The sequence below is a fragment of the Phaseolus vulgaris genome, chromosome 11 (assembly GCF_000499845.2).
Source record: "Phaseolus vulgaris cultivar G19833 chromosome 11, P. vulgaris v2.0, whole genome shotgun sequence".
In the NCBI taxonomy this organism is placed as follows: Eukaryota; Viridiplantae; Streptophyta; class Magnoliopsida; order Fabales; family Fabaceae; genus Phaseolus; species Phaseolus vulgaris.
The window spans coordinates 38,901,910-38,914,347 of NC_023749.2; the positions used below are offsets into that span (position 1 = coordinate 38,901,910).

General features: G+C 48.7%; 1 protein-coding gene across 1 annotated transcript; it reads right to left on the bottom strand.

The window, feature by feature from the left end:
• Positions 1-284: 284 nt before the first annotated feature.
• On the bottom strand, positions 285-796 carry LOC137807082 (uncharacterized). Its single transcript, XM_068607533.1, has 2 exons — positions 466-796; positions 285-364 (listed from the first exon to the last, which is right to left on the bottom strand). The coding sequence occupies exons 1-2, from the start codon at positions 794-796 to the stop codon at positions 285-287; spliced, it is 411 nt and encodes a 136-aa protein (XP_068463634.1).
• Positions 797-12,438: the final 11,642 nt, after the last annotated feature.

Here is a 12,438-nt window from a genome sequence, read left to right on the forward strand (position 1 = left end):
CAATGCTCTAATTGTAATAAAACTTGAGATGGGTGGCGTTCCAAGTGCGAGGAATCGCCCCTCCTTCCAGCGTCTCCAAGCAGTAGGCGCCGTTCCCGAGTGCTTCGGTTATTCTAAACGGTCCTGTCCACTTGGGTGACAATTTGTTCTCCATCTCGTACTGGTGGGCCTTCCTCATCACCAGGTCGCCATCTCTAAATTGCCTTGGCCTTATTCTAGAGTTGTACTTGCGTTCAACTCTTCCCTTCACTGCTTCGGCCTTCACCCGTGCTTCCTCCCTAACCTCATCCAACAAATCCAAGTTCATCCTCCTTTCTTCGTTCGAGTCTTCCGCCACGAAGTTTTGGAATCTCGGCAAGCTTTCCTGGGTTTCAACTGGAATCATTGCATCACACCCATACACCAAACTAAACGGGGTTTCGTGGGTTCCCGATTGCTCGGTGGTGTGATATGCCCATACTATACGGGGAACTTCCTCAGCCAAGACCCCTTGGCCTTCTCCAACCTCCTCTTCAAGCCTCTGAACAATACCCGATTGATTGACTCCACTTGCCCATTCGTTTATGGGTGCTCCACAGAAGCAAACACCTGTTGTATTCCAATCCCCACACAGCTTCTTCAACAGGTGACTCGCAAATTGAGTCCCATTATTTGATACCAAACGCTTGGGTACACCAAATCGACACACAATATTCTTCCACACGAAACTCTGAATCTTGTGCGCGGTGATCTGGGCTACTGGTTCTGCTTCAATCCACTTTGTGAAGTACTCGATTGCCACAACCAAATACTTCATTTGCCTAATCGCCAACGGAAAGGGTCCCAGAATATCGATTCCCCACGTATTAGCTCCTCTGGAGGCGCCTTGTGCCAATCGGCGTGCTGCTGGCATTGCTTGCAACGCTGGGCATATTTCTTGCAATCTTCCCTCATTGTGGGTCAATAATAACCTGCACGGAGGGTTCTTGTTGCCAAAGCTCGACCCCCGATGTGATCCCCTCGTGGAGCTCAGCCATGATTCTCACGCAATTCTCTCCGTGTACACATACCAGAAGAGGGTGCGTAAACCCAAACCTGTACAAGTCGCCATCGATGAGGGTGAACCTGCTGGAGTTCTTCTTTATCTTTCTAGCCTCTGTCGAGTCCATTCGGAGCACGCCATCCGCCATGTAGCGCTGGTAGGGCGTTATCCATGTATCTGGCTCATGGATAGTGCAAACTTGCGTCATCTTTGTCACTCCCGCTGGATGTGCCCTAGCTCTCGGTGTCCTCAAAGTCTCCTGGGTCAAGGATCTATGACTCCTGGCCGTCCTTTCCATTGACTTGCACACTTGAAGAACATGGTGATCTGCCACAAACGCTCGAGGTGTCTTCAAAGTTTCTTGTATAATGGTCCTCTGCCTGCCCCCCTTGCCCGAACTGGCGAGCTTGGCCAGCAAGTCAGCTCGGGCTTTCTGCTCTCTTGGCACGTGCACCACTTCAAACAAGACAAAGGACCTCTTTAACTCTTGCACGTACTCCAGGTAAGTCGCCATCTGCGGATCTTTGGCCTGAAACTCGCCGGTTACGTGGCCAGTGACCAACAACGAATCACTCTTGGCTATCAGCACCTTTGCTCCCATCTCCTTTGCCAACAAAATACCAGCGATCAAAGCCTCATACTCCGCCTGATTATTGCTGGCTTTAAAGGCAAACCTCAGAGATTGCTCTATCAACACGCCGTTGGGTCCTTCCAAAATAACCCCAGCCCCGCTACCCAGCTGGTTAGACGACCCATCCACCGAGAGCACCCAACGAAAATCGTCCCCGGCGTTCTGCACTGTTCCAGAAGATAGCTCGACCACGAAGTCAGCAAAGATTTGCTCCTTGATCGGTCCTCGGGGCTCATACTTGATGTCGAATTCCGACAACTCCATCGCCCACTTTACTGTCCTCCCAGCTACATCCGGTTTCTTCAAAACCTTCTGGATGGGTAAGTCAGTCATTACCAACACTGTAAAGCTCTGAAAGTAATGGCACAGCCTTCTCGCCGAGAACACAACCGCCAGCGCCGCTTTCTCTAAGGCCTGATATCTCACTTCTGGGCCCTGCAACACCTTGCTAACAAAATAGATGGGTTTCTGGACTTGATCTTGATCCTGGACAAGCACCGCACTTATCGCCCTCTCAGTTATGGCAAAATATAACCTGAGGGGCGTTGCCACTTGAGGTTTGCACAGAACCGGCGGGCTCGCCAAGTACTCCTTGACCTTCACAAAAGCTTCTTCGCACTCCTTCGTCCAGACAATCCTGTTATTCCTCTTCAAGCATTGGAAGTACGGGTGGCCCTTCTCTCCACTGGCGGATACGAATCGAGACAGGGCGGCCATCCGACCCGTGAGCTGCTGCACCTCCTTTACAGTGGCAGGGCTCCTCATCGCCAGAATGTTGAAGGCACAACTCCTGTCCTGTTGAGTGTTGGCCTTCCCAACAGGATGTTGTATGCCGATGGAGCGTTCACAACGAGGTACCTGATCTTTTCTGTGCGCGACGCTGACCCATCTGTGAACGTCGTCCTTAACTCAATGTACCCCCTGACCTCCACTTGATCACCGGCAAAACCGTACAAGCAGCCCCGGTATGGCCTCAGCAGGTCAGGGGATAATTGTAACTTTTCGAAAGTCGGCCAAAACATCATATCTTGATGGAGATCAAGTTCAAGACCAAATGGAGGCAAATACTCAAGGACAAGAAGAGGAAGAGGCTCAAGTGCTAGACGCTCAAGGAGTTGGTAGCCCACCTCAAAGGCTTACAAGAAGTCAATTTAAAGCATTAGGAAATAATGGAAGGTTATTTTCTCTTTTTGTAATTTCTTTGTTTGAAGGTGCTTAGAGGGAAACATAAGAAACCTCTTTTGTAAAAGCATCTTTAGGTCTTTAGTTTAGGAAACTTAGGGGGGTGTGCGTTTAGTATAGAGGTGTAGACGTAATAGGGAGCTGCCAAACTAAGAGAGGAAGTCACACCTTCCTCATGCTCTAGGATTGGCGCCACTTTTATGTCATTTGGGGGGAATTTTGAATTTAATTAGCTTTTCATTTAAGCACCTCTAGGCTATAAATAAAGGTGCTTAGCTTGTACAATTCAGATTGGAAATGAGTATTAGTGAAACTCTACTCAATTTGAGAGAGAATTTGTGAGAGCTTGCTTCTCCTTCACCTTGTCTTATCTTGAGTGTGTTTGGTTCCCTCAAGTGGCGGCATTAGCTCACTCATCTTGGAGTCTTCATCCTATAAGTGGTGTGAACAACAAACCAAAGCATCCATCTCCATAAGTTTTTCTTTCTTTCATCTCCATTATCATACAAAGCATAAACATGTTTTAGCTTCTTTGTTCGGTTCATCTTCCTTCTCTTGCACTTATGTTCGGCTGTTTGTATTTGTTTCTGTTTTGATTCGGTTCTGAAGTTCCAATTCATATTCTGTTCGGTTCTTATGCTTTCTTAAGAGTTTCAATCGGTGCAATTGCATTTTTACACAATTTTTTCGGTTCAATTGACAATAGATGGCTCCTCCATATGAGTTTGGTGATTGGTGCAAGTCTTGGTGAGTTCTTGAAACATAGAACCATGATCCAATTCTATTATAAGTGCCTAAGCTATCTCCAACTCAAGTTGAGTCCATAGAATGTCAAAGAATCATCTCTTCTTTGCTATTAGATTCATATCATGTGGTATCTAGAGTTTAGTTGTGTTCTTGTTTAATTTTTGAGTTGTGTTGCACTTTAATTCAAGAGCTCTTTAATTCTTGTTGTTTACCTTTCTGTATTTAGGCTTATTTTGAGTTTTATTGCTGTTTTCTTAATTGTGCCTATCATATGTTTGTGTATTTTCCTTTTTGAATCCATACAAGTTTTGTCATAGTCATGTTTTTCCAAGTATGTCATCACTTCTTGTAGTACTTTTATTGACTTTTTTGTTTATTGCTTTGGTGTAATACAGTTTCTGAGTTTAATTCTTTGATCCTTTGTGCATTTTCTGCTTTAGTATTGAGTTCATACTTGTATTTTAGACCTATACAAGTTCCTATACATCATTTCCATTATGTCTTTGCTAGTTCTTAATTTTGTTTTTCATTCCTGTTAGGATTCCTCTGTTTTTCTGAAAACGTGCTTACTGTTTCGATTTATTGCAATTGATTTACTCACTGGAAATTTCTGAAATTCTGGATTTGTGTTCTTTAAAGTGTTATAAAAGAGTAGAAAAAATAAGTACTAAAAAATTCAAAGTACAAAAAAAATGATAAATCAAAAACAAAAAGTGTTACATTCTGCCGAAAAAATACGGTAATCTGGCAGCGATTTTGAAAAATTTATCTCAATTAATTGGATTACTGTTTTTGAGTAATTCCAGTGCTATTGTTGAGCTAAGATCTTGAACTATCTGTGGTTAAAATTTCATAATCCAGTTCGCTTTATATCGTTCCAGTTAAATCAGTGAACATCGAGCACAGTTTGCATAAAAAATATTTTCCAGTAGCTCTGTTTTTGTTTTCTTCATCTACTCTAGTGCTTTTCTTTAGGTATCTTTTGTGTGCCTTCTTTTTCATTGAGTACCTTATTTTCTTGCTTGTCTTTTATTCATTATTCTTTGAGTTTGTCATACATCTAGTATTCCTTTTGTTATAGCCTTTTATTGCTTATACCTTTTCTTGCTTGTCTTTCATTATTCCTTGGTTTTGTGGTGAAGTGCTTTGAAGATCGTGTGCTCTTGCTTTGGCATCTTTCATTTGAGGATTACTAAAGCCTCAAGATAAGCTTGGTGCATAGAGTATTCTTTCTTTGAGAGTGTTTTTCAGTGACCACTTCACTTCGACAATTGGTTCCACAATTTTTTTAGCTAACTTTGTTTTCTTAACTTTCTTTGCTGTTTTGTTGTTTGCTGTTTTCTTTTCCAAATGGCTGCTTATTCCAGTGATGAGTATTACAACCAGCATCCTCCTAGCAAAGCTTCTGTCCTTGGTGATTTAAAGGAGGCCAAGCGAACACTTACACAAAAGGATGAAGTTATTACACAACAAGCTGAAGCTATTAGACGGTTGGAGGAAAGATTGCACAGCCTTGAAGTGCAGCAAGCTAGACCGTCTCATTCTCACCATGGTTCACGGCATTCTCATAGACCTTCATCAAGAGGATCTTCCAATGATCATGGCCGTGAAGAAGAACATAGAAGAAGGAGACCTCAACCAAACTTTCATGGATATAGACCACCTCATGCTCATGAAGATAAACGTGAAGATGGCTATTACCGTGATGCAAAAGCCAAGTTACCTTCGGTGAAAATTCCTAGTTTCAATGGGGATTGTTCCGTCTGGTTGACCGGGACGTCTTCGTGCGCGACCTCAACCGTCAGCTAGGGACTCCTTCCCACTGATTACCTGTGGATTCCTGCAAAAAAGAGGACAAAGAGGCGCCCTAGCGGCCGTTTGCACTCCGCCGCTCAAGTCAGCCAGCAAGAAACACCAAAACTGTTCACCTCCGTCTCTGAGCACCGCGTATGGCACTCTGAAGGTGGTAAGAAATAACTGTGTATTGTGTGTCTGTGTTCTCTCTCTCAGGAAAAAATATTCCCCAGTCCCTTGTTCGTAACCTTGAAGCACGAGCAAGCAACTAGAGAGTTCTGGTCAATTTGCAGAAAGATCGAACCCTGTTTCCAACATTCTCCGCGCTATTTAAACTACCCAAGCATTTAAAGCGCCTTAAAGCGCCTTTAATTACAAATGTAACGCACTCAATCAGCGTATTTAATTAGAAAACGTAGCGCATTTAAGACGTTGAAACGCTTGGGAGCCATTATAACACCTGAATGCTCGAAAGGGAAACTGTATTGAATGACTTTAATTAGCTGGCAACTGAGTAAAGGGTGTTTCTATTCTGGCATGGCTGTCGTACACGTGGAGGTCCTCACGACGCCGTGACCCCATCTGGGGGCGTTTCTGCCCATCTGGGGACGTTTCTACGTGTGAGTCCTCCTGCTTGGGAGTGCTACTGCACTAGGGGTGACTTTTTGGGTGCCAACTCATGCCCCCAATTATCTAGTCACTTACTTTGAGAGCGTATCTGCCTTCCTCTTGTACCCTGCACCCGGTTACCCTGGGCGTGACCTTCCTCTTGAGTCGTATCTGTCCCACAGGCGTCTCTGGGGCGGCAGGAGTACTTCACGAGTCAGGCTGCCCTACACTGGTACTATTACTATGGCCTTGAAGCCACCTTCTCCTTCTCTTCATCACTGCCCCGGGTTATCGGGACCTGAGGCCTCCCCACGGTGTTGCTCCCTCCATGGTCTTTCCTACCCATGGGTATCGGGGAACCACACCGTGATTGTCTTGCTTTAGTACTGTTTGATCTGGCGACGCCCTGTCTGGGCGACGCCATCACCTAGGCGACGCCTTGTCCTGGCGACGCTTCCTCTTGGCGATGCTGGCACTTGGCGTCTCTCCACCTAGGCGACGCCTTGCGTTGACTTTGACTCTCCAGTCGTTGACTTTGACCTTGACTTAGTCAACGCCCGGATACGGGACGGTACACAAGCCCCCCAGTCTTAAGCCAAAGACTTGTCTTCAGCGCAAAGACTAAAGCCTCGCCCACGCCGTCCACGTGCCATCCTGATGACGTGTCATTCCCCGCTGACTCAACAATTCTCGAATTGTTGACATGACGCTCTCTGAACCCTAGGAGCGCTCTTACTGACTGATTGGACCTCCTCTGAAATGATGATAATAACACCTTTTGGGGCTACCCTTGATCGCGCGCCACGTGGCCCATCGCGCGGCCAGCCTCCAGAGACCCCTGCGTTTCCCTTGGGCAATTGATCCTTTGACACGTGGCACGATCTCATGGCCCTTAGTTAGCGCCTCTTGAGTTGCGAAATGTAACGTTTAAGTTACTCCAAACCCCGCGCTCACCCTACTGTTACATTCATTCTCTCTGCATCTCCGCACTGTTCATCGCCTTCAAACCCTTTTTCTCTGCAATTGTGATTCTCTCCTTCCTGTACTCTTCTACTGCCTTCACTCCGATAGCAAAGGTACGATTTCGAGTACTCACGACTCTTCCCTTTCGTCGCATTATATGATTTATTGAACTGCCTGGGACTGTTGTTATTCATGCATTACTGCGTTTCTCCACTTCTCCTTCCTCCTCTGGGTTTTCTCGCGTGGGTGATGTTTCCTAGGGCTCTCTCCCCTTCCTGCCATGGCTACACTTGCTAAACCCTTTTTCCTCTCTTCTTTCTCCAGCTATTTATTTACAGCATGACGCGCACGAACGCGGAGCCTGATTCCTCCCCCAAGACCCCCAAGTCCAACTACAAAGCCTTCTACCCATGGCCCCCGACGAGCTCCTGAGCGAATGCACCAGCCTGACTTCCTTCCAGGACCTGGAAGCTCATCGTGGGGATCCCCATTTGTACAACTTTAACGCCTTCTGCCGCACACATGACGCCCACATATCCGTCCGTCCCGGCAGGCCTGGAGAACCTGTTTGTTTGGACGACAGACCTAGAAAGGGGAAACCCTTCTTCTTCATGTACCAGACCGTGTTCAAACGCGTAGGAGTACGTCTCCCGTTCACCCCCTTTGAACGGGAACTCCTCACTGAAATCAATACTGCCACCGCCCAGCTCCATCCCAACAGCTGGGCATTCGTGAGGGGTTTTCAAATTCTTTGCGGACACCTGGGTATCCTCCCTTCTGTAGATGCTTCCTGCATTTCTTTGAGGTGAAAAAGCAGGGGAAAAGCTTCTGGGTAAGCTTTTCCGGGATCGCGGGCAGGATCCTCCTCTCCCTCTTCCAAAATTCTTACAAGAACTGGAAAGGGAAGTTCTTCAGGGTGTGCAGCGCCAAGCACGATCCCACAGCTTTGGATGGCTTCCCCCTTTACTGGACGGAGCGCCCTAAGCTGCTCAGGGCCAAAACCCTGGAAGAGCTATCTCCCGCCGACAGGGAGGTAAGCAAAGCCTTGGCCGGGTTGGGGATCGTTTTTGATACCTTGAAGCTTGTTGCTAGCGAGTACAATGCTCACGCCCTGACCACCTACTTTGGTAAGGGGACTCTCCCCTCATCCTTCTTGTTGTGAATAGCCTGCTATCGGACGTTTGTTCCCCCAGACTATTCTGCTAGTTTTATATTGTGCCATGTTACTTGCATTTCACGCCTCCATGTGTAGGGTAATTTTGCATAGCTACTTTGGTCCTAATTTTTGCTGTTTGGTCTGTCTTGATGTAGGATCGGTGATGGGCGCTTCTAAGAGAATGATGTTGGCGAAAGCAATGAAGGAGGCTCGCGCCGCCAAGGCGGGCGCCTCTTCCACCCCTGCTGCCGATCTGGTTCCCCCACCAACTCTGTCACCGCCTCCTCCGATCACCGTCGAAGCTCCCCTTAGTTCACCTTCGTCATCTCCGCACAGCCTCGCAGCACTTCAGACTCCCAGCTCTCCTCTACCCATCGCCGCTGTTCCCCTAGCCGCGGCCTCGTCACCGGCTCCAACCCCCCTTGACAAAGGGAAACGGGTCTTGGAGATTCTATCAGATGATGAGGACTCAGAAGGCGTGGCACCCTTCAAGAGAAGAAAATCTGCGCGGGTTCCTCTTTTGGTAGAGGCGTCGCCCCAGGGAGGGAACCCCTTCATGGACAACCCCCCAAGTGCGACCTCACTTCCTCCCATGACACTCCAAGAGGAAGGGGGCGAAGGCGTCGAATCTGCCCCGCCTCCGCCGCCGGCAGAAGCCATTGCTTCCCCTGCTCCCGTCGCTGCCGCCCCCGATTTCATCGCCATCCCTCCTCCGATCATGCATCTAATGAGGGGCTTCAGTGGCGGGACTCTGCCAGAGGGCACCGACAGAAAGGAAGGCATGCCTTTCTACTTGGGGGCCTTCTTGGCGGTGGCCCTTGAATGGCGCGCCCAGGCCAGAAACGCGGTCCTGCAAGCTCAAACTCTCCAGGCCTTGGAAACAAAGGCGACTACTCTGGAGGAGGAAATGAGGACCCTGGGACGCCAGAACGAAACCTACCAAACCTCTCTGAAGCAAGCGCAAGAGTCCAAAGCAGAAACTGAGAGGCAACTGGCAGAGGCATTGGAGCTCTAGGCTGGCTTTTATACTCGGGAAGTCGCCCTCCAAGTTCAGGTAACGGGCCTTCAGGAATTGGTCAAAGCTGATGCAGAAGTTCAAAAGGACTTGAAGGACCGTTGCTGTAAGCAGGCTGACGAGATGGAGCGGACAAAAGAGGAAATGGCCACCCAGGCCAAAGCTATGGGCGTTCTCCAGGCTGACTACGACAAACTACAGGTCGAGGTAAGTTGGCTTCGCGTGGAAAAGGAGGCTCTGGAGAAGCAGGTAGCCTCTGGGGATGCCGCCATCGAGGAGCTAGAGAAGGACAAAAAGTAACTTATCCAGGAGATGGCGGGTACTTTCGAGGAGGGGTTCCAAGAGGCTCTGACCCAGGCGTCCTGCGAGAACCCTGGCATCAATATTTCGAACTGCGACCCCACACACCATGTCGTCGATGGGAAGGTCGTGCCCATGGACTTGGATGACTGAACCGCTGTCTCTCACCCGCCACCTTCACCTTCAAGCTTAATTCCTTTATACTTTACCTTTGCTTTTGACTCTCTCTCTTAAACTTGTAATTCTTTGAACCATCCGTACTCTTGTTACAAATCTGGGTGTTCGTATGATTGCTTTTGTGCCTTCGCGATATAAAATTCTGCTTGTGTGATCTTATCATCGTTCTTTACCTTCGCGTGCTTCGGTTGTTTTGTTTGTATTATACTCGCTTCTTTCGCTTCGTTGGGCGGCCTTGTATGCCCGGGAAAGGTCGCGTGCCAACCCTCACGCCCATGGAGAGGCTCACCTAGTGACGCCGTAACGTCCACTGGGTGTCTTTAACACTGAAACGGTTCTCTCCTTGATCCTTAGCCCCCGGCGCCCACGCCTAAGAAGAGGCCTGCTACAGCAGCGCCGTATCGTCCCCGGGTGTCTAAAACGTCGAGTGCTCTGGGGAGGGGTCGTTCCCTCTATGGTCTTTCCTTCCCACAGATATAGGGGAACACCCTGCCAGCAATTCGCTGGCGTTTGGCGGTCTTATCTCCCCCCACAGTCTTTCCTACCCGTGGGTATCGGGGAGATGACGCCAGCAACTAACTCTGCCCCCTTCAATTTCGTCTCCCTCCACAGTCTTTCCTACCTGTGGGTATCGGGGAGGCGACCCTGCAGATATTTGGGTTGGCGACGCCCGCGACGTCTCATGCTGGCGTCGCCCTTTATGTCATTCCAGGCGACGCCTCGGGCGTCTCATGCTAGTGTCGCCTTGGGCGTCGTCCCTATCTTGACATTGACTTTGACCTTGGGCTTGGTCGATGCCTGGGGGCAGCGAAGAGCTCAAGGTTTTGTCCGTGCCATCCACGTGGCTGTTCTTGTATAGTTGACGGGACGTTCCGTCATTCAACTCGATCCACGTGGCGCTGCTTGTATGGATGATGGGACATTCAGTCATTCTACTGAGTCCTGACTCCTGCTGTGCCCCTGACCCACTTTCGACGGCGCATCGTACCACTGGATACTCTGTTGATACGACACTCTCTGATTTTAACCTGCGGTGCCAGGGTCATCTTTTCATCTTCTGCCACGTGGATCAATCGTGCGGTGCATCCATTCGCGTCGTTTGGCGCTCTAACCGCTTTATTTAACTCTTCAAACTCTGAAACTATCCTCATCATTTTCCCACTCTTCATAGCCTACTTACGTTCTCTCTTCTTGCACCCTTCCTTCTTACACCCTTTCTTTTCTCACGAAGGGTTGTTCCAGCATTCGCTCGACTCTTGCATTTCCGGCAGTCCCTACACCCTTGACAATCCCTGATCTTGTTAAAGAATGTCCTCTCATGCTGCTTCGTCCAGAGTCAGTCCCAAGGACTTGTACCCTTGGGCTTCGAGTGAACTTCTTGATGAGTGTTCATGCTTACTCGCTACCAGGGCCATAAGGGAGCACAAAGGGGATTCGTGTTCTTATGACCACCGGGCCTTCGCGAGGAGGCATGACGACGACATCGCTGTGCTCCCTTGCACTCTAGGGGAGCCAGTATGTGGAGACGAACGGGCCAATGAAGGGGTCCCTTTCTTTTACTTTTACCAGGTGGTGTTCAAGACCATCGGAGTGCGCCTACGCTTCTCCTGGTTCGAGAAGGAACTGCTGTCGGAGATCAACGTTGCTCCGGCCCAGTTATACCCCAACAGCTGGGCCTTTGTCAAAGCCTTCGACATTCTCTTCGGGTTTCTGGGTTGTGCACCCTCGGTTGACCTCTTTCTTCACTTCTTTGAGGTGAAGAGGCAGAGACACAACCCATGGGTAACTCTCAGTAATGTACCCGGGAGAGTTCTCTTCACACCCTTCCAAAGCTCGTTCTCCGGGTGGAAAGGCCGGTTCTTCAAGATCTGCTGTACTGACCTTGTTCCCGACGCTCTGGATGGGTTTCCGCTGTACTGGGTGAGACAGCGAGGGCCCTAAAAAACAAACCCTTCAAGAAGCTGGCTCCAAGTGATCAAATAGCTTGCCGGATTCTTGCTGAGGCGGGAGGTTTTGACTCTGCCACTTTGATCAGCCTGGAGTCCAACGCTGGGACTCTCGAAAGGTACATAGGTAAGAGTCGCTGCCCTAGAAACTCCGGCCCTTGTTGTTTTCTGTACGTGCATGTCTTGCCTCATGGCATCTCTGACACATTTATCTCTCTTGGTGCAGGTTCGAAAATAAACCGAGAAAGGAGGACACGACTTACCCGAGTTCTGCGGGCTGGGAAAGGGGCTTCGCCTTCCTCCAGTGCTGATTCTGACGACCACTGAAAAGTGGCTCTTTTGTGACTTGCATGAGTTGTAATATTCGCCCCATTTGGGTTACTTCCATTGTATTGAACATTGCTTGTAACACCAACTTTTCCTATATCATAATTGATTTTTGAAACGTCACTTTACTCTGCATACATTTCGCATATTGTGCGCTTTCCTTCGCCATGCTCACCAACGTCGCCCGCCTCCATCCAGGCGACGCCTTCTTTCTTGACGACGCCTTGACCTAGGCGACGCCTTCTTTCTTGGCGACGCCTTCTTTCTTGGCGACGCCTTCTTTCTTGGCGACGCCTTCTTTCTTGGCGACGCCTTCTTTCTTGGCGACGCCTTCTTTCTTGGCGACGCCTTCTTTCACGGCGACGCCTTCTCTTGGCGACGCCTTACCTTACTTCAAACGGAGAAAGATACAGGCTAAAAACCAAGGCACTTCTTTTTCTCAAACTAGTTTTACCTTTTATTAGGGTGACCTCATTAAAAAACCCCCGAGAGGGAAAAAGAGCGTCCCCTTCAACTAAATTGTTACATAACTGGTTACATAAGTCAACTGAAATAAAATTTTAAGTTGGC

Excerpts from the sequence above, each read along its gene's own strand:
- LOC137807082 (XM_068607533.1), bottom strand. The coding sequence starts at position 796 with ATGAAGTATTTGGTTGTGGCAATCGAGTACTTCACAAAGTGGATTGAA. Across the intron at positions 365-465 it reads CTTGGCTGAGGAAGTTCCCC|GAAAGCTTGCCGAGATTCCA; the intron begins GTATAGTATGGG and ends GTTGAAACCCAG.